The sequence below is a fragment of the Carcharhinus amblyrhynchos genome, chromosome 23, assembly GCF_965287045.1.
Source record: "Carcharhinus amblyrhynchos chromosome 23, sCarAmb.v2.hapA, whole genome shotgun sequence".
Lineage (NCBI taxonomy): Eukaryota > Metazoa > Chordata > Chondrichthyes > Carcharhiniformes > Carcharhinidae > Carcharhinus > Carcharhinus amblyrhynchos.
Genome location: NC_137346.1, coordinates 2,644,331 through 2,667,429, shown reverse-complemented (window position 1 = coordinate 2,667,429; position 23,099 = coordinate 2,644,331). Strand labels below are relative to the sequence as shown.

The following is a 23,099-nucleotide window of genomic DNA, read 5'->3' as shown; positions in this document are numbered from 1 at the left end:
AAATGAGTCATGGAATTACTACGCAAGAGTGTTTTCAGAAGAGTTGCTCATACCAGCTTTGTGCAATAAAATAGGAAGTGAAACCTTTAATTTGCTGTGGAACTTAGTTTATCCAGCAAAGCCAGGAACCCAAAACTTACAATGTCTTGATAAAGGTTCTTGAAGAGTATTACTTTCCAGAGCCACAGATCAACATGGAATGGTTCAGGTTCCACTGAAGGAGTCAAGTGGAAGGCAAAAGCATAACTTGCTGAGTCGTTAGAAGTCTGGTTTGCAGTCTCCAAAATGGGGGTACCCAAAAGATTGCTCACTGAAAATGCTTTGACTTTAAACTCAGCAGTAGAAACCACAGTGTCACTGGAACTGGTTGCTAAAGAGAAGTCACAATTTGGTGCAGGAATGAAGATCCACAAGTCGGAAACTGCCCGTAATTCAAAACAGCAACAAGGATGTCACAGATGTGTCAAAATGGGCCATTCAGCAAGTGAATGCTGGAGTAAGGATAGTCAATGCAAGAATTGTGGGAAAATGAGTCACAATGTGAAAGCTTGTTGGGCTAGACCAGCTTCCCTGAGAAGAATGTTCAGAAGAAGAATCTGAGTATCTTCAAAAAGAACAAGTTGCATTCTACCCAAAGAATTTACAACATTTATAACATTATAACTGTGAAGAAGAGAATGTTCAGAAAGATGAAGATCTCTAACTGAATGTTTTATCCATACAGGGTGAATCATAGAGATTGAGTGATTCCAGTGTTAAGTGGACAGCCTATTAGGATGGGGATTGAATCTGGTGCTGCTGTAACTTTTAATTCCTGAGACTACACACCAACAAAAGCTGAAACATATTCCTTTAAAACCAGTTGATGTGATTTTAAAGATATACACAGAAGAGATTGTGTCGTTAAAAGGCTACATCATAGTCAATGTGGAGTTGAGTGGACAAACAGCAGAGTGCCTGTCCATGTGGCCCTTGGTAATTTTCCAGCTGTATTTTGGGAGATCATGGTTATAGAAGATAAAGCTTAACTGGAGTGCTGTCAATAGATTGGTCAATGTCAAAACAGATCTACAGCATCTTCTGGATAAATATAAGAGGGTATTTGAAGAGACACAGGGCTCAGTGAAGGGAGTTCAAGTGAAATTCAAGATAAATTCTAATAGTCAATCAGAAAGTCTCAAAGTAAGGGTGGTGCCATATACAATTTGTCCCAAGGTCAAAGAAGAATTAGTACGATTTGTTAATACTGACTGGGCTACCCCTATTGTGCCTGTGATGAAACCAGGTGGTTCAGTTTGTATTTGTGGTGATAAAACAATCAATTTGTGTAAAATAATGCAATGTTGTGTGCTGATCAATATCCGCTTCCATTAATTGAAGATTTGTTTGCTGGGTTAGCAGGTGGACAGAAATTCAGCAAGATTGATCTTTCACAAACATATTTACAGATGTGTGCAGCTGCTGAATCATAACCATTGCTTATTATCGTTAGTCATAAAGGACTTTTGCATGATAAAAGATTACCTTTTGGAATAATATCCGCCCCAGCCCTATTCCAAAGATTGATAGATCAGATTTTGAGTGGGCTCTCCAATGTTTAACTTTATCAATGTTACCTGGATGATATTCTAATTACAGAGTCCAGTGAACAAGAGCACTTGAATAATTGAAAAGCATCATTGGAACGTCTTCAAGTGCATGGTGTACATATAAAGAAAGAAACGTGTGACTTTTTGAAGGCGCAGTCCAGTATTTGGGCACCTTATTGGTAGTAGAGGCCTACATTCACAACCTAAAAAGAAAGATACTATTTTAGAAGCGCCACATCTGAAGAGCGTGCCACAATTGAGGTCCTTGGATTAGTAAATGAGTATGGCAGATTTACTCTTAATGTAGCAACGTTATTGAAGGCATTGCATAGTTTGCCATGTGTGGAAGTAATGGGACTGGACCACAGAATGTAGGAAAGCATGCAAGGATGTAAAAGATGCTTTGCAGAAGTCTGAAGCATTGTTTCATTTTCATCTGAAGCAATTATGCTTTTGGAAGAAGAATGTCCAATAGCTTTTGCTTTGCTTATTATTACTAGTGCTGAATCTAACTATGCTCAGTTAGCAAAAGAAGCATTAAGTATAATTTTTGGCATACAAAGGTTTCACCATTATTTATATGGTCGCTGTTTCACATTATTGACTGATCATTATTGACCTTAGCTACTATTTTGGGGTGTTTAAAGCTTGTCTTTGTTAGCTTGCTAGCTGATTGCAAAGATGGCACTGATCGTATCTGCACATTTTTATTGTATAAAGTATTGTCAATCAGAATGTCACTCAAATGCTGATACATTAACACGTTTACCTTTACCTATTTAGCAGATGCCACCAACTGGTTTTGCTCATATTCTTTAGTTTTCACTAGTAGATCATTTAGACGTAACAGCTTCTAAAGTTCAGAGGCATTTTAGAAATGATCCTGTAATGGGCAAGGTGATGGATATGGTATTGAAAGGAATGATAGCAGGAATGCATCATCCACATTCTGATTTGAAACCATGTGTCTCAAGAAAGCTTGAGTTAACTGTCCAAGGTGGTTGCCTACTGTGGGATATCAGAATGATCATTCCTCCTAGTCTGCGTGGAAGAGGTCTGAGACAATTACATGAAGGACATCCTGGTATACTCCGGGTGAGGGAACTAACACGTTACTTTAGTTGGGTCTGGATGTTCAGATTGAAGAACGTGTCAGTTCTTTGCATGAGTAAGAAATCCACCACTGTTGTCTCTTTATACCCATGGGAGTGGCCTAAGATACCATGGCAATGATGGCATGTAGATTTTGCTGGTCCATTTGAGCGTTTCATGTTCTTGGTCATAATTGATGCTTGCTCACAGTGGCCTGAAGTTACCCTGAGATCCACTACAACTGAAGAAACCATTAAAAAACTTGGTGTAATTTTTTGCAAGATCTGGTAATCTGGAGCTGATTATTAATGATAATACTTCACAGTTTACTTCACAAGAATTTGAGGATTATTTGAAAATAAATGGTTTTCAGTATGTAAAATCCGCACCTGGTCATGCCTCAACCAATGGGTTAGCTGAAAGATTTGTTCAATCCTTGTAACTTTCTTTAGAAGCTTCAAAAGGCAGCATGGTGGCACTGCTGCCTCACAGTGCCAGGGACCCGGGTTCAATTCCTGACTGGAGTCACTGTCTGCGTGGAGTCTGCACGAGTTTCCTCTGGGTGTAAATATATAAATAGTTCCTAATGGAGCAACCTTAATATCTGGTATATAAAACAACACTAAGTAACAATCAGGCTATGATAATGATTGCTTCACTCGTGCACACTGGTTTGTCTTGGTGAATTTCTGTGCTTTTTTCACTCCCTATGCAGGATATGAAATCACCTTCAGTTTGTTGAATCCAGATCCTAAATCCCACAATGTTTGCTGGGATATTGAACGAGCTGTGAATAATTATGTGCAGCCCTTCTTGGACAAGCTGTCATTCATCGCTAATTTTTCCGTGGACTCTCAGGTAGGGTTGAGTTGGCAAGCTTGCCTTTTAACCTGAGAAAATTGGACAGAGGGTGTAGGCACCTGCTCCAGGCCACCAGCAAAGGTGAAAGGAGCAGAGAAAGAAATAAAGCAAATCAGCAGCAATGCTGTCATTTTATACAGAACCTTTCATAATCTCAGATTATCCTGAAGTGTTTTACTGCCAAATTCACTAATGTACTGAAAAGCTGCCGCCAATTAGCATGCATTCCAAGCTCCATCAAACAGCATTGAGAGAGGTAACCAGTGCTACCTCAATACTGACCCTCCGATGGTGTGACGTTACCTTCGCACTGCTTCTCCGATGCGGCACTTCCTCAACACTGCCCCTTCGACAGTGCAGAGCTGCCTCAATACTGACCCTTCCATGGTGCAGACCTCCTGCAACACTGTCCCTTCGACAGTGCAGAGCTGCCTCAATACTGACCCATGGCGCAGAACTCCCTCAACAATTCCCATTTGACAGGGTGGTGCTCCCTCAGCAAGCCCATCGATGGATGACACTTGTCCTCCTTTTCATTCAGTGGTAATGAAGCTGGAATAAAGAAAAGAAAGAGATACAGAACAAAGACCAGACGCAAAATGGGAATTATTGTTTTGTGTAAGTTTGAAACCAGAATCAGTTCGTTGGTGTATTTTTTTCAGTGTTGACAGGCTGAAGTCTTTAACACTGAATAATTAAATTCTTGGTTGGGATGACTTCCCTGTTGAGATAGATACATGGAGATGAATTGGCCTTATAGATGCTGGCATAGAAGTTCAGATATTCCAGTAGAAACTGCTTCGGTGGGGAACCGGCTTCAAACCCAGACAGAGCCCTTATTCTGAGTTGTGTGATTCCCATCTGTCCACTTCTGTGCAAATCCTTTGAAATTTGATCTCTGCGGTCACCGGGGTCTTTAGTATACCTTCAGAGATAATGAGGTGTCAGCCTCTGCTTTTCCAAACATTGTTTTTGTGTGAGTCATGGCCAGCCATGGCTTCACTTATTATATTGTCTTTGTCCAGTTTTTGAAATAAATAGGCATGGTGAGAAATGTAGTTTGTGATGATGGCTACGCAGGGTCATCAATAGATCTCCTTTTGGGATTTGTGGAGTACAGACTTCCTTATTGAGCAAGCGGAGGCTTGCCCAGTGAGAAATGGTCAACGGGGGTTTTGAAACTTGCTGCTGAACCCGGACTGGTGTTGTAGATCCCGAGGTGTAGACTGTAAGCTGCAGGCACAGCCCTTCTCTTTGGTGCATAATAAAGGGTGTTTTGCTGAATTACTCTGTATATCTTCAAAATTTATTAATTAGTCATAAGTAGGTTTATATTAACACTACAATGAAGTTACTGTGAAAATTCTCTAGTCACTACACTCTGGTGCTATTTGAGTACACTGAGGGAGAATTTAACATGACCAGTGCACCTAACCAGCACGTCTTTTAGACTGTGGGAGAAATAATATAGTGAAGAATTAGCTCCAGATATTTCCTAATTACTTGCTGTGTTAGGTTAAAAAAAACTGAGTGAAACATGTTGGCTTTACCCCTGTCAGGGAAGGTGAGGAACTCTTTCTAAGTAGCCTTGAACCTGTAGAAGGATCAGCAAGATTGTCCACATCAGTGACTATATTTTGCAAGTGTTGGAACTTTGTCTCAATGATTGTTGAGTTTTGAAGAGCCTGTTATGTGGAGGTCCATTCCATCCTCACAGGGAGGGGAAAGCTCAGACTCCTTTATGTCCTGGTTGCTAATGGAAAGAGATTGTGTGCAGAATGTTTGACTGGGTGCATTTTGTGTGCGTATATCATTTTTGGTTGAGGCCTGATAACTGATTCATTATGTGCAGATGCTGGCGTTGGACTGGGGTAAGCACAGTAAGGACAAACCTGCTGGACTTTAATCTGGAGATGTGAGACTTCGAACTGATTCGTTGCCATTTCACTGAGTGTGCTGAGGGGATTCTGAGTCTAACACTAACTGTCTCTTTGCAGGTACTATATTATGCAGTTCTAGGAGTAACCCCACGCTTCGATAAGGCATCATCGAGCTTTTCGCTAAATGAGGACAGTTTGCCCCATGTGATCAATCCAGTTGAAGCCAAGCTGGGTAAGAATCTCCCTCTATTCGCTTGCGCACGTGCGCTCTCTGTCTCTCGCGCGCGCTCTCTGCCACTTTCTCGCATGCGCGCGCTCTCTGCCTCTCTCGGCGCGCGCTCTCTGCCTCTCTCGGCGCGCACTCTCTGCCTCTCGCGCGCGCGCTCTCTGCCTCTCTCGGCGCGCACTCTCTGCCTCTCTCGGCGCGCACTCTCTGCCTCTTGCGCGCGCGCTCTCTGCCTCTCTCGGCGCGCGCCCTCTTCCTCTCTCTCGCGTGCGCCCTCTTCCTCTCTCGCGCGCGCCCTCTTCCTCTCTCGCGCACGCGCGCCCTCTTCCTCTCTCGCGCGCGCGCCCTCTTCCTCTCTCTCGCGCGCGCGCCCTCTTCCTCTCTCTCGCGCGCGCGCCCTCTTCCTCTCTCGCGCGCGCGCGCCCTCTTCCTCTCTCGTGCACGCGCGCCCTCTTCCTCTCTCGTGCACGCGCGCCCTCTTCCTCTCTCTCGCGCACGCCCTCTTCCTCTCTCTTGCGCGCGCCCTCTTCCTCTCTCTCGCGCACGCCCTCTTCCTCTCTCTCGCGCGCGCCCTCTTCCTCTCTCGCGCGCGCCCTCTTCCTCTCTCTCGCGCGCGCGCCCTCTTCCTCTCTCTCGCGCGCGCGCCCTCTTCCTCTCTCTCGCGCGCGCGCCCTCTTCCTCTCTCTCGCGCGCGCGCCCTCTTCCTCTCGCGCGCGCGCCCTCTTCCTCTCTCTCGTGCGCGCGCCCTCTTCCTCTCTCGCGCGCGCCCTCTTCCTCTCTCTCGCGCGCACGTGCCCTCTTCCTCTCTCGCGCGCGCGCCCTCTTCCTCTCTCGCGCGCGCGCCCTCTTCCTCTCTCGCGCGCGCGCGCGCGCCCTCTTCCTCTCTCGCGCGCGCGCGCGCCCTCTTCCTCTCTCGCGCGCGCGCGCGCCCTCTTCCTCTCTCGCGCGCGCGCGCGCGCCCTCTTCCTCTCGCGCGCGCGCGCGCCCTCTTCCTCTCTCGCGCGCGCGCGCGCGCCATCTTCCTCTCTCGCGCGCGCGCGCGCCCTCTTCCTCTCTCGCGCGCGCGCCCTCTTCCTCTCTCGCGCGCGCGCCCTCTTCCTCTCTCGCGCGCGCGCCCTCTTCCTCTCTCGCGCGCGCGCCCTCTTCCTCTCTCGCGCGCGCGCACGCCCTCTTCCTCTCTCGCGCGCGCGCCCTCTTCCTCTCTCGCGCGCGCGCGCGCCCTCTTCCTCTCTCGCTCGCGCGCGCGCGCGCCCTCTTCCTCTCTCGCGCGCTCGCGCGCGCGCGCGCGCCCTCTTCCTCTCTCGCGCGCGCGCGCGCGCCCTCTTCCTCTCTCGCGCGCACATATTGTTGGAATGCTGCTTTGATTAGACGGCTTAATTGACAAAGAATGCGGGTTAGTAAATAAATTTTATGTCATCGAATTCAGTAGACGTGAAGAGACTTTATGGAATAAATGAGTTGACATGCCTTGTATGACCTCTTTTAGCTGTCTGGACACGTGTCAGGCATTTTAATTTTAAGCAAGTGCGATTTTTAAATGAAAAGAGAATCTCCTTGAATTATGTGTTCTGCATAATTGCTGCCCATTTGTGTGGCTTCCCTTGGCGGCTAGGCTGGGCATAGCAGGTACATTCCTGCTCACAGCCATCCTCCTGGAAATATATAGGAATAGAGGAGGACTTTTATGCCCTTCTGGGTTGTTCTGGCATTCGTGGTAGATATTTATTCACTTACCATTCTGGTACGTTCTTGTCCATCAAAAATCACAAGAAGAAATCCTCCAGGCTTTGGCAAGCAAATTTTTGAATGCTAAACTTTGGTCTACAAATCATTGTCTCCATGACGGAGTTTATGTTTCAGGCAGCTGCAGGCACACCATGAAGCAGCAGACAGAGCCATTGATACTATCAGTCTCATGACTGTATAAAAATTCTCATACCTGGGTAATGTGCTCTCCAGAGATGCCTCACAATTCATGAAGATATCATTGCACACATCTTGAGAGCAATTTGTGCTCACAGTCAGCTCCATGATCACGTCTGGAAGCAGCATGGTATTAAGCTGAAGACCAAAATCAAAATCTGTCTTGCCGTTATCCTCGCTAACCTATTGTGTGGCAAAGAATCCTGGGCCTATAAAACTCACCACAACAAAGCTCTGAAATGCTGTCATCAAAGAACATAGAACATAGAACATTACAGCGCAGAACAGGCCCTTCGGCCCACGATGTTGCGCCGACCAGTTATAAAAACAATGACCCACTAGCCTATACCAATCCCTTTTCGTCCATAAACCTATCCAGAGATCTCTTAAACGCCCCCAAACTAGACGCATTTACAACTGCAGCAGGCAGGGCATTCCAATCCTTCACCACCCGCTGGGTAAAGAACCTACCCCTGACATCCGTCCTGTAGCTACCCCCCCTTAATTTAAAGCCATGCCCCCTCGTGCTAGCTTTCTCCATCCGAGGAAAAAGGCTATCACTATCCACCCTATCTAAACCTCTAATCATCTTATATGTTTCAATAAGATCCCCTCTTAGCCGCCTTCTTTCCAACGAAAACAACCCTAAATCCCTCAGTCTCTCCTCATAGGACCTCCCCACCATACCAGGCACCATCCTAGTAAACCTCCTCTGCACCCTCTCCAATGCCTCCACATCCTTCTTGTAATGCGGGGACCAGAACTGCACACAGTACTCCAAGTGCGGCCGCACTAGAGTAGTGTACAGTTGCAACATTACACTGCGACTCCTAAATTCAATCCCCCTACCAATAAACGCCAAGACACCATACGCCTTCTTAACAACCTTATCTACTTGATTCCCAACTTTCAGGGATCTATGTACACACACACCTAGATCCCTCTGTTCATCCACACTATTCAAAGTCCTCCCATTAGCCCTATACTCGACACATCTGTTGCTCCTACCAAAGTGAATTACCTCACACTTCTCCGCATTAAATTCCATCCGCCACCTCTCGGCCCAGCTCTGCAACCTATCTAAGTCTCCCTGCAGACTATGACACCCTTCCTCACAATCTACCACACCTCCAATTTTGGTGTCATCAGCAAATTTACTAATCCACCCAACTATACCCTCATCCAGATCATTAATAAAAATTACAAACAACAGTGGCCCCAAAACAGATCCCTGAGGCACACCACTCGTAACTGTACTCCATGATGAATATTTACCATCCACCACCACCCTCTGTCTCCTATCTGATAGCCAATTCCTGATCCAACTTCCTAGATTACCCACAATCCCATACATCTGCATTTTCTGCAGAAGCCTACCATGGTGAACCTTATCGAACGCCTTACTAAAATCCATGTATACCACGTCAACTGCCTTACCCCCATCCACCTCTTTGGTCACCTTCTCAAAAAACTCAATAAGGTTAGTAAGGCACGACCTACCCGCTACAAAACCATGTTGACTATTTCTAATCAATTCATTACACTCCAAATAACTATAAATCCTATCCCTAATAATTTTTTCTAAAACCTTGCCCACAACAGAAGTAAGACTCACCGGTCTATAATTCCCGGCAAAGTCTCTGTTCCCCTTCTTAAACAATGGGACAACATTCGCTATCCTCCAATCCTCCGGGACTACACCAGAGACCAATGACGACCTGAAGATCTGAGCCAGAGGCTCTGCAATCACCTCTCTAGCCTCCCAGAGAATCCTAGGGTAGATCCCATCCGGACCAGGGGACTTATCTATTTTCAGCCCCTCAAGAATTTCCAGCACATCCTCTTTATCAACCATAATACTGTCTATTTTACACCCCTGCAACCCAATGTCCTCCTCAGCTATATTCATGTCCCCCTGCGTGAACACCGAAGAGAAATATTGGTTCAATACTTCTCCAATCTCCTCCGGTTCCACACACAACTTCCCCCTGCTGTCTGTAACTGGCCCTAATCTTGCCAGATGTCCATCATGAGAATTTGATGGCAGAACAAAGTGCTCCACCATTCATTTTCATCATGGCTGATCTTCCACACACCCCCTTCCGCCCGATATCCCTTGATCTCTTTAGCCCCAAGAGCTATGTCTAATTTCTTCTTGAGATCAAACATTTTGGCCTCAACTACTTTCTGTGATAGTGAATTCCACACATTCACCACCCTCTGGGTGAAGGAAGTTCACCTCACCTCAGTTCTAAAAGGTTTACCCCTTACCCTCAAGCCATGACCCCTATTTCTGGACTCCCCGCACCATTGGGAACATTCTCTCTGAACCTACTCTGTCTAACCCCATCCTATTTAGAATTTTATAAGTTTCTATGAGATCCCCCTCCCACTCTTCTGAACTCCCGCGAATATAATCCTAACCAACTTAGTGAATCCTCATATGGCAGAACTGCCATCCCAGGAATCAGCCTGCTAAACCTTCGCCGTACTCCCCCTATAGCAAAGACATCCTTCCTCAGATAAGGACATCAGAACTGCACACAATACTCCAGGTGTAGCCTCACCAATGCTCTATGTAATTGCAAATACAAAAACATCCCTATCCTATTCTCAAATCCTCTCACAATGAAGGCCAACATACCATTTACCTTCTTTACTGCCTGCTGTACCTTTGTGCTTACTTTCAGCAACTGATGCAAGAGGATTCCAAGGTCTCGTTGAGTATCCACTTCTCTCAATTTACAGCCATTGAAGCAATAATCTGTCGCCTTATTATTGCTACCAAAGTGGATAACCTCACATTTATCCACATTATACTACATCTGTCATGTAGATGCCTAGAAACTCTGCCTGTCCAAAGGAAGCATCTCTGCATCCTCCTCACAGCTCACCCTCCTACCTAACTTGGTATCATCTGCAAATCTGGAGATAATACATTCCATTCCCTCTTCCAAATAAGAACATAATACATAAGAACATAAGAAATAGGAGCAGGAGTAGGCCATCTAGCCCTTCAAGCCTGCCCCGCCATTCATTAAGATCATGGCTGATCTGTCGTGGCTCAGTTCCACATTCCCGCCCTCTCCCCATAACCCTTAATCCCCTCGCTTATCAAAAACCCATCAACCCGCTTCTTAAAAATATTTAGCGAGGCAGCCTCCACCACTTCAACGGGCAGAGAATTCCAGAGATTCACCACCCTTTGAGTGAAGAAGTTCCTCCTCAACTCCGTTCTAAACCACCCCCCCTTTATCTTGAGGCTGTGACCCCTAGTCCTACTGTCCTTTCTGAGCAGGAAGAGTCTCTCCACCTCTATCCTATCCATCCCATTCATCATCTTATATGTCTCAATGAGATCTCCCCTCATTCTTCTAAACTCTAACGAGTACAAGCCTAGTTTATTCAGCCTCTCCTCATAGCTCAACCCCCTCAACTCCGGTATCAGCCTAGTAAACCTCCTCTGTACTCCCTCCAAGGCCAAAATATCCTTGCGTAAGTGCGGCGACCAAAACTAATCATTAATATATAATGTGAACAGTTGGGGTCTTAGCACAGATCCCTGTGGAACCCCACTAGTCACTGACTGCCAATCAAAAGAGGACCCATTTATGCCAACTCTTTGCTTTCTATCTGCTAACCAGCTTTCTATCCATCTCAAGACATTACCTGCACTCCCATGTGTTTTAACTTTACATAGTAGTTTGTTGTGTGAGACTTTGTCGAAAGCCTTCTGAAAGTCTAAATAAACCACATCCGCTGGTTCTCCTCATTCGACTCTACTAACATCCTCAAATAATTTCAATAGGATCATCAACCATGATTTCCCTTTTGTAAATCCATGCTGACTTTGTCTGATTATACCGCTGCGTTCCAAATGCCGAGTTATGAAATCCTTGATAATGGACTCTAGCAACTGCCCCCGTACTGACATTAGGCTCACCAATCTGTAGTTTCCTGTTTTTTCTCTACCTCTCTTTTTGAATAGAGGGCTTACATTAGCTACCCTCCAATCTGTAGAAACTATTCCAGTCTGCATGTTCTCCCTGTGTCTGCATGGGTTGCCTCACACAGTCCAAAGATGTGCGGGTTAGGTTGATTGGCCGTGCTAAATTGCCCCTCAGTGTCAGGGACCAGCAGGGTAAAGACATGGTGTTAAAGGGATAGGGTCTGGATGGGATTGTTGGCATGATACGTTCCACCCCACCATCAGACTCACCATAAACTATTCTCCGGAATCGGTTGCATTCTTGGACACACGTACCTTCATCAAGGATGGCCACCTCAGCACCTCACTGTACCGCAAGCCCGCAGACACCCTCACAATGCTCCACTTCTCCAGCTTCCACCCTAAATACGTTAAAGAAGCCATCCCCTATGGACAAGCCCTCCGTATACACAGGATCTGTTCCATTGAGGAGGATCATGACAGACACCTCCAGACGATGAAAGATGCCCTCATAAGAACAGGATATGGCACTCGACTCATCGATCGATAGTTCCGATGCGCCACAGCGAAAAACTGCACCGATCTCCTCAGAGGATAAACATGGGACATGGTGGACAGAGTACCCTTCGTCGTTCAGTACTTGCCCGGAGCAGAGAAGCTACGACATCTTCTCCGAAGTCTTCAACATATCATTGATGAAGATGAACATCTCGCCAGGGCCATCTCCACACCCCCACTTCTTGCCTTCAAACAACTGCACAACCTCAAACAGACCATTGTTCACAGCAAACTACCCAGCCTTCAGAACAGTGACCACAACACCACACAACCCTGCCACAGCAACCTGTGCAAAACATGCCGGACCATCGACATGGATGACATCATCACACGTGAGAATACCATCCACCAGGTACACGGTAAATACTGTTGCAACTCGGTCAACGTTGTCTAACTAATACGCTGCAGGAAAGGATGTCCTGAAGCATGGTACATTGGGGAGACCATGCAGACGCTATGACAATGGATGAATGAACATCGCTTGACAACCACCAGTCAAGACTGTTCCCTTCCTGTTGGCGAACACTTCAGCAGTCATGGGCATTCACCCTCTGACCTTTGGGTAAGTGTTCTCCAAGGCGGCCTTCACGACACATGACAGCGCAGAGTCGCTGAGCGGAAACTGATAGCCAAGTTCCGCACACGTGAGGACGGCCTCAACCGGGATCTTGGGTTCATGTCACACTATCTGTAACCCCCATGACTTGCTTGGGTTTGCAAAACCTCACTTACTTTACTGTCTGGAGACAATACACACCTCTTTAACCTATGCATAATGCTCTTTCCATTCACATTGTCGGCATCTTTAAGACTTGAATAGCAGGTTAGTTGTAAAGACTTGCATTCTAATTAGTAATTTGTAAACTGTGTGTGCTGTTATATGCTCTGTCTGAGGCCAGAACTCTCCATTCACCTAATGAAGGGGCAAACCCCGAAAGCTTGTGAGTTTATTGTCAAATAAATTGGTTGGACTTAAACCTGGTGTTGTTAGACTTCTTACTGGGATTGTAGGTGCAGGCTAGATGAGCTGAATGGCTTAATTCTGCACTGTAGAGATTCTATGATCTCTGCTCCCAATTCCTCTGCCATCTTCCTCCAGATTTGATCTCTCATGCCCCGGAACCAGAGACAAGCCTGATGGGTTAGGCTGTTAATGCAGCAACTACCTCCAGATATGCTTCCACACTGGTACAATGTGCAGCACCTGCTATCTGGTTTTTACACATTGCTCTGTGGATAGAAATCCTCTGACTTCCAGATGTAAGCTCATGAATAAATTGATTGGAGTTGAGAAAAAGTAGGATGTGTGTAAAATGGTATTATTTGGAATCTAGAATCGTCATTTATGTAACGTTGCTAAAAGAAATTAGGTGCTAGGAGTTTGCATCCAATGTGGAATGCGCAATTTACTTGAGAAAAAGGCAACTTGTATTTATATAAAATATATATATTTTCACAGTCTCAGGATGTCACAAAGCACTTTACTGGCAAGCTAATGGTGCATTTTCAGCCTGAGCGCTATTGTAGTGTAGGGAATTGCTCAATTCCTATACGTGTTATGTAAATGCAGAGATCACAGCTCCTAAGTGCATTGCACTCCGTGCCAGATTAGTACCCATGCTCACATCCTGTCCTCTTGAAGTTAGAGCTTATAGCTGATGCAGTGAGCAGTGGATTGCAGTAATATTGATGGAAGTTGTGATCCTAGACTTTGGATAAATGGAGAATGACCTACACCAGACTGAATCTCCTTGGTCCAGTTTTAGTAGCATGAGCCGCAAAGCTGAGAATCATTATCACTGACATGAAAAGCTGGCAGGTGTTCGGAACATCACAGGATGGCTGATAGGTGCCATAGGAATTGGTGCTGAGGGACCATGAGAGGAAGTTTAAAGGAAGCTTTACTCTGTATCTAACCCCGTGCTGTACCTGTTCTGGGAGTGTTTGATGGGGACAGTGTAGAGGGAGCTTTACTCTGTATCTAACCCCGTGCTGTACCTGTCCTGGGAGTGTTTGATGGGGACAGTGTAGAGGGAGCTTTACTCTGTATCTAACCCCGTGTTGTACCTGTCCTGGGAGTGTTTGATGGGGACAGTGCAGAGGGAGCTTTACGCTGTATCTAACCCCTCGCTGTGCCTTTCCTGGGAGTGTTTGATGGGGGACAGTGTAGAGGGAACTTTACTCTCTATCTTACCCTGTCCTGGGAGGGTTTATGAAGGAAAGAAAATTGCAGATGTGAATGTAGCAGTTCCGTGCCTTGAATGTACACTATTTCTACAGAAGATTGATGTTGATGAGGACGACTAAGCCCCCATGAAGCTTAACTCTTGGTTTTGTTTATTCCTAGGGTCCAGTGTTGCTTCAAGCTACCCAGTTTTAAATTTCCTTCTTTATGTTCCTGAATATTCTCATTCTCCTCTGTACATCCGTGACAGTCATGGATCTCCTGTTGAATCAAACGCCTTTCACAGCTCACGATGGGGAGGAATCATGGTAATGCCTTTTAAAGAAAAAAATATTGTGTTTATTGAGCTCTCTTCCATCTGGTGTTTCACAAATAATATTCTGAACTGCAAGATCCATTCCTGTTCATGCTAATGCAGCAGCCATTTGCACAGCAAGCTCTTATAAGGGGCAATCCACCTAACCAGCACGTTTTTGGATTGTGGGAGGAAACCCACGCAGACAGGAAGAGAACATGCAAACTCCACATAGTCACCTGAGGGCGGAATCAAACTCAGGTCACTGGCGCTGTGAGGCAGCATTGTTAGCCACTGTGCCACCATGCTGCGTCTAAAGCCTGGTAAAAATCCCTCAAGCCATTCTGGGAAGAAAAATCTGGAAAATTCCTCTCTGACTCACTGAAGTAATTAAAACCTAGTTCCAGGAGATTGCAGTTATGAAGTGCAAACCCACCTACCTTCTGTACGTTATGATAATAGCCACAGTGAGCTACCCATCTAGTTATTATTTGAAATGCAATAATAAGTCTGCATCTACCACTCAGCCCAACCTTTATTCAGAGATGCCCTCTCAAATCTAACTTAGTCCAATCCACACTTAAAATGTCTCATTGTCCATAATCTATCTAGCTATAATGGTCTTCTTGTTATTTATTTTTGGGATGGGCAATAAATGCTGGCTGAATGTGGTGCTAAGCAGCCTTCTTGAACAGCTACAGTCCCTGAGGTGTAGGTACATCCACTGTGCTGTTACAGAGTGTGTTCCAGAATTTTGACCCAGAGTCAGTGAAGGATCAGAGATATATTTTGAAGTCAAATGGTGAGTGGCTTGGAAGAGAACCTCCAGGTGATCACGTTCCCAAGTATCTACTGCCTTTGTCCTTCTAGATGGAAGTGATCATGGGTTTGGAAGATGCTGCCCAAGGAACATTAGTGAGTTTTTGTAGTTCATATTGTAGATGGTATGCACGGCTGCCATTATATTTGTCGGTGGTGGAGAGATTGAAAGTTTGTGCACCGGTAGCAACGAAGTGGGCTGCTTTGTTTTGGATAGTGTTGAATGTCTTGAGTATTGCTGGAGTTGCATTCATCCAGGCAAGTGGGGAGTATTCCATTACACTCCTGACTTGTTCCTTTTAGGTGGTGGACAGGCTTTGGCGGGGTCAGAAGGTGAGTTCCTTGCTGCAGAATTTCTAGCCTTTCACCTGCTATGGTAACCACAGTGTTTATATGGCTACTCCAGTTCAGTTTCTGGTCAGTGGTAACCCCCCCGTATGTTGATAGTGGGACATTCAACGATGGTAATATCATTGAATGTCAAGGGGTAATGATTAGATTCTCTCTTGTTAGAAATGGTCATTGCCTAGCATTTATGTGGTATGAATGTTACTCGCCACTTATCAGCCCAAACCCAGATATTGTCCAGCTCTTGCTGCGTTTGGACATTAACTGCTTCAGTATCTGAGGAGTCATGAAGGTGCTGAACATTGTGCAGTCGTCAGCAAACATCCCCACTTCTGGCCATATGATGGAAGGGAGGTCATTGATGAAGCTGCTGAAGGTGATTGGTTCTGGGACACTATCCTGAGGGACTCCTGCAGTGATGTCTCGGAGCTGAGATGATTGACTTCCAATCACCACAACCACCTTCCTTTGTGCCACGTATAACTCCAACAAGCAGAGAGTTTTCCCCTGATTCTCATTGACTCCAGTTTTGCTGTGCATTAGGGTTAGGGCTCTTTGATGCCGTACGTGGTCAACTGCTGCCTTGGTGTTGGAGGCAGTCACTCTGAACTCTAGATTTCAGCTCTTTTGTCTATGTTTGTACCAAGGCTGTAATGAGGTCAGGAGTTGTGACCTTGGCAGAACCCAAACGGAGTGACCATGAGCAGGTTATTGTTGAGTAAGTGCTGCTTGATTGTAGATGGATCATCCACTTGGCACATCTGACTGAAGCTTGCTGTGAATGCTTCAGCTTTATCTTTTGCACTGATGTGCTGGGTTTCCCCAACATTGAGGGTGGGGATATTTTCACAGCCCCCTGTTTCAGTGATTTGTTTAATTGTCCACCAATATTCACGGCTGGGTGTAGCCAGGACTGCAGAGCTTTAGATCTGATCCATAATTGTGGAATCACTTAGCTCTGTCTGATACTTGCTGCTGATGCTGTTTGGTAAGTAGTCTAATGTTGTAACTTCACCAGATTGACACCTCATTTGTAGGTTGCTCCTGGCATGTCCTCCCGCACTCTTCATTGAACCTAGTTGTTCCCCATCTTGGTGATGATGGTAAAGTGGGGGATATGCTGGGACATGAGGTTACGGATTGGGGTTGTGTACAATTCTATTGCTGCTGATGGCCCACAGCGACTTACGGGTGCCCAGCCTTGTGTTGCTGGATCTGTTCGAAGTCTATCCCATTTAGCACAATGCCACACAACACGATCTGACCCCTGCCGACTATGGCAGGGTCTGCAAGACATAACAGGCTACAAGATGAAGGTGTGTAAAGTCACCGGTTCCAATGCACCCCTCCCTGATGAGCTCAATGCATTCTATGCTCGTTTTGAGCTTTTGCCTTGGAAGTCCTGGATGAACCTCTATCTGGTCAACATTGCAGATGTTAGAGCAGCCTCCTCAAGGTCAACCCATGGAAAGTGACTGGCCTGGATGGGTGCCTGGACGAGCACTCAGATCCTGTGCGGGTCAGCTGGTAGGGGATTCAACCTCTCTTCACAACAATCTGAGGTCCCCATCTGCTTCAAGAAGACGACTGTCATCCCAGCACCTAAGAAAAATCAAGCCTTAATGACTATCGGCTGTGGCTCTGATATCCATCACTATGAAGTGCTTCAAAAGGCTAATCATGGCACGAATCAGTTCCAGCCTCCCAGACTGCCTGGATCCACTACAGGTTTGCCCATTGCTGCAACAGGTCCACAGCAGACGTCATCTGATGAATGTTTGGAATCTAAAATGGTCAAGTTGGTTATCCCTTTTGCTTCTGATTTGTCCCCTCCTCGCTTGAGGGAAAAAACTTTTGCTGAAGATTGTGTGGTGGGGAGTCAGTCTATTGTACCATCTGTTCTAATCTTAATGTCGAAAGGTTCTTTGATTGTGAAAATTATCATGATCAAGCTCAAATTTTGCCCTGATCTGATGTCCACAACAACACATATTCCAGCTTGCATCAGCGAATAATAAGCAGGATCCCTGGCTGAATGTCACGTGCTTCTGGCAGAGCAGCAGTGACCAGATGTGACTTACCCATCTCTCTGTCATTTGAGGCCAATTAACTTGATGCAGACCAGGCATTGATCCTGATGTGTGGATTAGTGCCTTTACTAACTGGACCATATGTGGACTTCTGCCAATATTTTCTGAGATAACGGTTACAGGTTTCCCTCTGATTTCTTTTTAAGTTGAATGAGTTAGCTGTACATACAGTTTCCTTTGCCACCAGCATCCTTTACCTTGTTACAGCCTTCCCTCTATTTTTTTTGTGCAGCATTTCCTGGCAATGGTCTCTATAGTATCAGTGTTGAAGGTGTTGCAAATGATTCTGTGCATGATTGCATCTCCAAACGAATGCATTTAGCCTCGAGAGGTCCACTGCAGTCGCGGCCTTATGGATAACAACATCCAGGCAGCATCCATAGCAACACCTGTTGCTAGTTGCTCTAGCAACAGTATCCATAGCAACATAGCTTCGCACTCCCTGGTGCTTGTATCTGCGCATCAATGCTGAAAATAGCACAAGGTTTAATTTCCTGTTTTTCTACAAAGGATTTCCACATAGGCAGGTTTCATAATGCTGCAGTGATTTACTACATTTGTGACAAACTGAATTTTACTGAATTTATAATGAAAAGTAGCTTTATACATTTCATTTGTTGTTATCACAATGTGCACCAAAATAAGCAACAACACAAATTCCCTTTGGTTTTAAATAACTGGACAGAGAAAATTACTGTAAAGTGCGCTATTTGTGTCAGTCTATTCTGTCACTGTGCCTTTTTGTATGTGTGTTGCTTTCTCTGGCTGTGTCTTCTAGTGCTTCTTTGCCCTTTACTTTCTTGTTTCTCCTGAACACCATATGCAATGTTGTACTTTAATTTCAGCACAGAGTGCAGCAGGAAGGAATCCTCACTGTGATGAAAGCAACATTTGCCATAATGTTGTAACTCAGAGCTTGCCAGGACATCTAAATTGTAAAATCCCTCAGTGTTAGCACAAGGGCTTTTCCTTGGATTAATCATCTAAGGCTATTCTTGTTCCTTATAAACTAGGGTGAACCTTTATTTATCCAGTCTCTAAATAATCATGGCAATCCTGGACGATCAAATAGAAAATAATTGTTACTGTATTCTGGCTTATTGAATATATCACGTGATCCCTTGTGGTTTCCTTGACTTTGGAAGGTGAAAGAGTAACTATTGTCAGATTGTGGCTTATCATACACCACAAAACATACATAGTGATCAGAGACTGAATTACACTGCCTCATCGATATGGAAAATGCAAAATTACCTCTGCGTTACTGGATCTAAAACAATCTCCCTGGATAATTTAGTGTGGCCAGTTGCTAACCTACTACACAACCTGTGACCCAGCACGGACTCTGTTGACTGTTAACACCAGAAAATCCAGAAATATTTCCAAAGCTCTTTTAAAGGTCAACTGGAACAAAGGAAATTAAAAATGTGCCTCTACAACTTGACAGTTTGACATCCTATAATGTGTTACAAATTCTGAGGCTTCCTGTTTGTGCCAAACTTCCTGTTGCTGTAACAGTGTTACCATCATTGTCCGAATGTCAGTTTTAACTTGTGTTGCAAGCCGTAGGAACTTTCAAAATATTGGCAGAAAACTGGTTCCTCAAGTTTGCCTGCTTCATGGTAGCCAGTGCATTGTGACTAAACACCACTTTAGCCCCAACCTCTCCTTTGCCATGCAGTCTGCTGAGACAGAGTAATAGAGAGAAAATAAACCAAAGCCCATTAAGGAAAGAAAACTTTCTAGTTGGATCTCCAAGTATTTGAAACCAGTTCTTGAGATCACATGGTCTGAGTGTTATCTACTACTGATGTACTTAGCTTTGAGTTCTCTGGTGATGCGGTGACACACTGCCTCAGGCTCGCAGCCACTATGCACTTGTGATAAATGGGTTGGACTTAGCACGGGGCAGGATACAAACAGCTGAGTTTTTGACATGAGTTTATGGGTGGATGTGGATTGGGAGGCTGGCAAAGAAAATGTTGAAGATACAGTCTCTAGACATTATAAAAGCATGACTAAGGAAAGAGCAGGGCCCATAAAAGATCAAAAAGGTCACCTTTGTGGAGGCAGCAGATGTGAATTCTAGTATTCTGAATATTTTGTGTCCCTAGTCGTAAAAAAGGGAACAATGCAGACATTATAGTTGAGTGTGAAATCTTGGGATGTAATAAGCTTAGGGAGAGAGGAAGTATTAAGAGAATTAGCATCCTTGAAAATGAATAAAACACTAGGGCTGGATAGAAAATACCCCAGGCTGTTAGAAACCAGGAGGAAGTTGCAACAGATCTGACCATTATTTTCCAACCCCCACTGGATACAGGTGAAATGTTGGAGGACCGGAGATCTAATATTGTACCTTTGTTTAAAAAGGGAGTGATGGACTGATGGAGTAATTACAGGCCAATCAATGGGAAAATTACTGGAATCAATTCTGAAGGACAGGATAAATGGTCACTTAAAAAGGCATTGATTAATCAAGGAAGGTTGGCATGGATTTGTTAAAGAATATTTTTGAGGCAGTAATGAGTAGGATTGCTGATGGTAGTTCAGTTAATGTGGTCTGTATGGTATTTAGAAACGCTTTTGACAAGGTCCTACTTGGCAGACTGGTTAAAAAAAAACCATGGGATCCAAGGGACTTTATCAAACTGAATCCAAAATTAGCTCTGTGGCAGGAAACAAAGGTTAATTGTTGATGTATGTTTTTGCAACTGGAAGGCTGTTTCCAGAGGGGTTCCATAGGGCTTGATACTAGATCTGCTGATTTTTGTAGAATATATTAATAATTTGGATGTAAATGTAGGGGGAATGATCAAGAATTTTGCAGATGACATAAAAATTGACTGCAAGGAGGATAGTTTTAGACTGTAGCAATACATCAATGGACTGCTCAAATGAAGTGTGACGTGGGGAGGTCCAACAAGGGAAAGGATTACACGATAAATGGGAGGAAGTGAGGGACTTTGGGAGTGAATGTGCACAGATCCCTAAAGATAGCAGGGCAGGTTGATCAGCTGGCTAAGAAGACATACGGAATTCTTTCATTTATCAACTAAAGTATCGAATACAAGAACAAAGAGGTTATGCTGGAACTGTGTAAAATATTGGTTAGGCTACACCTTGAGCACTGTGTGCAGTTCTGGTTACCTCATTACAGGAAAGATGTCATTACATTAGAGAGGGCACAGAGGAAAGTTAGGAGGTTGTTGCCAGGACTGTATAATTGGAGTGATGAGGAATGATTATATAGGCTGGGATTATTCTTCTGGGAAGAGGAGGTTGACAGGAGGTTTGATTGAGATGTACAAAATTCTGAAGTTCTGGATAGAGTAGATGGGAAGAGCCTATTTACTGTAGCAGAGAGCTCAGTGACAAAGGGGCATTGATTTCAAGTGACTGGTTGAATGTTTAAAGGGGAGATTTAGAAAAATCTGGGAGTCTGGAACTCACTGTCTGAAAGAGAAATAGAAACTGTCAACTCGAGATGTTGAGAAACACACCTCAAATGTGCTAACCTGGAGGACCATGGACCAAATATTGGAGAGTGAGACAATGCTGGGTGGCTTATTTTTCAGCTGGTGCAGACACAATGAGCAAAGTGGTCTCTATGACTGAAAGTTTCATTGTTGATGGCATTGAACTGCTGACGATGGCAAAATGAAAATTCCTGGTGGTACACAGGGTGTAATATTTGATGTCCAGTTCTGGCATGAATTGGATGCTGCAGTTTTGCATCACATGGTTCAGTCTGAACAAGTGGGTGGTTTAAATAAAGACTTCAATTTGGACAACACCTTTTATGATCCCAGAGCATTCCAAAACATTTTACAGCTAAGGCCCTTTTAAATATAGTCAGTGTTGTAAATGTAGGAGACTAGTGCTCAGCAAGTTCCCACAGGCAGTAATATGAAATGGCCAGATAATTTACTTTAGGGCTGTTATTTGAGGGTTAAATAATGGCCAGGGTAGGGCAACCAAACCGAACAAGTGAATGGAGTTTATGGTGGGAGTGTGACAGGTGTCAAAAAAGATGACATTGGCCACCCAATGTTTAGTGAAGAAATTGACTGATCTGCCCCTTGATATTGCAGCAGAATGGCATGACGTCATTGTGAGCTGACAAATCTATTTGCAGCAAGACAGGGCGAGTGGTGGCCAATAAGCTGTCTGTATATACATTGTATGTAATAGTATACAATGTATAATTGCATATACAATTAGTATATACAGACATTACATGAACTGAACACAGTAATCGTCGTGCATTTTATACTTCTGTAAAAAATGAATTAATGCAACTTTTCGTGTCAACCCTGACTCGTTTCCCCTGAGTAAGAATGTGTAGTTTCTGATCCTGCTCCTGAGATTTGAGCCCAAAATCCAGACTGATACTCCCAGTACCGGAACTGCAGGTGTGACGCAGTATTAGAAGTGCTGTCTTTCAGATGAGGTGTTGAACTGAGCTGCCAACCTCCCCGTCTTGGCCAGAGCATTTCGGGACAAACAATAAATGCTGGCCTTTCCAGTGCCACACTCATCTTAGCACTGAATTAAAAATAAAAATAAATCATCCCATGATACAACTGTGAGGAAGATTTGTGGAATTCACCCTGGTAACTTGACCAATATTCAAGCAATATTGCTGAAATGTTATTTGGCCATTATTGTGTTGCTATTTGTCATAGTCGTAGAGTTTTGTAGCAGAGAAAGTTGTGAAATCTTGTTGTGTGCAATTGGTCTGCTGTGTTTCCTACATTACAATAATGACTAACCACACTTCAAAATGTGCCAATGCAGAGGTCATGAAAGATACTACATAAATCCAAATTATTACTTATACATGGAATGTAAGTATATAAATGTTATACATTTACAAAGGACTGACCTGTAATTTAGGGTGTAATCAGTAGTAATCTGTTTCTCAGTACTTTGATCAGTTGGTCCTTAACATATAAATCTTATTTCCTGATCAGATTTACAATGTGGATCACCAGCAACTAAATGAGACGCAGCTGCCAGTCTCGGTCAACGTAGACATGACTCAAGTGATGGAAGTGTTTCTGTCTCAGCTGCGGTAAGACAAAAAAAGTATTTGCAATTCTTCAGCACCTTTCACCATCTCAGAAAGCTCAGCGCACTTTTTAGAATCATTGAAGTATTTCTGAGATGTAGATATTGTTGTAATGTAGGAAGTGGGGCAGCCAAATTATGCACAGCAAGCTTCCAAGTAATAGGTTTTTAATTGTTTTTGAAATATAAATCTTGACCAGGGTACTGTGGA

The 23,099-nt window shown here is 44.5% G+C and overlaps 1 protein-coding gene across 2 annotated transcripts in view; it reads left to right on the top strand.

Moving 5' to 3' along the window:
• Window positions 1-23,099, top strand: part of pigs (phosphatidylinositol glycan anchor biosynthesis, class S) — a 57,981-nt gene that overhangs the window by 21,959 nt on the left and 12,923 nt on the right. For both annotated transcript variants that reach the window (XM_080210720.1, XM_080210721.1), the window contains exons 6-9: window positions 3,397-3,539; window positions 5,540-5,654; window positions 14,426-14,571; window positions 22,792-22,892. In XM_080210720.1, coding sequence (XP_080066846.1) covers window positions 3,397-3,539; window positions 5,540-5,654; window positions 14,426-14,571; window positions 22,792-22,892 — 505 coding nt within the window. The remainder of the gene's footprint in view (window positions 1-3,396; window positions 3,540-5,539; window positions 5,655-14,425; window positions 14,572-22,791; window positions 22,893-23,099) is intronic.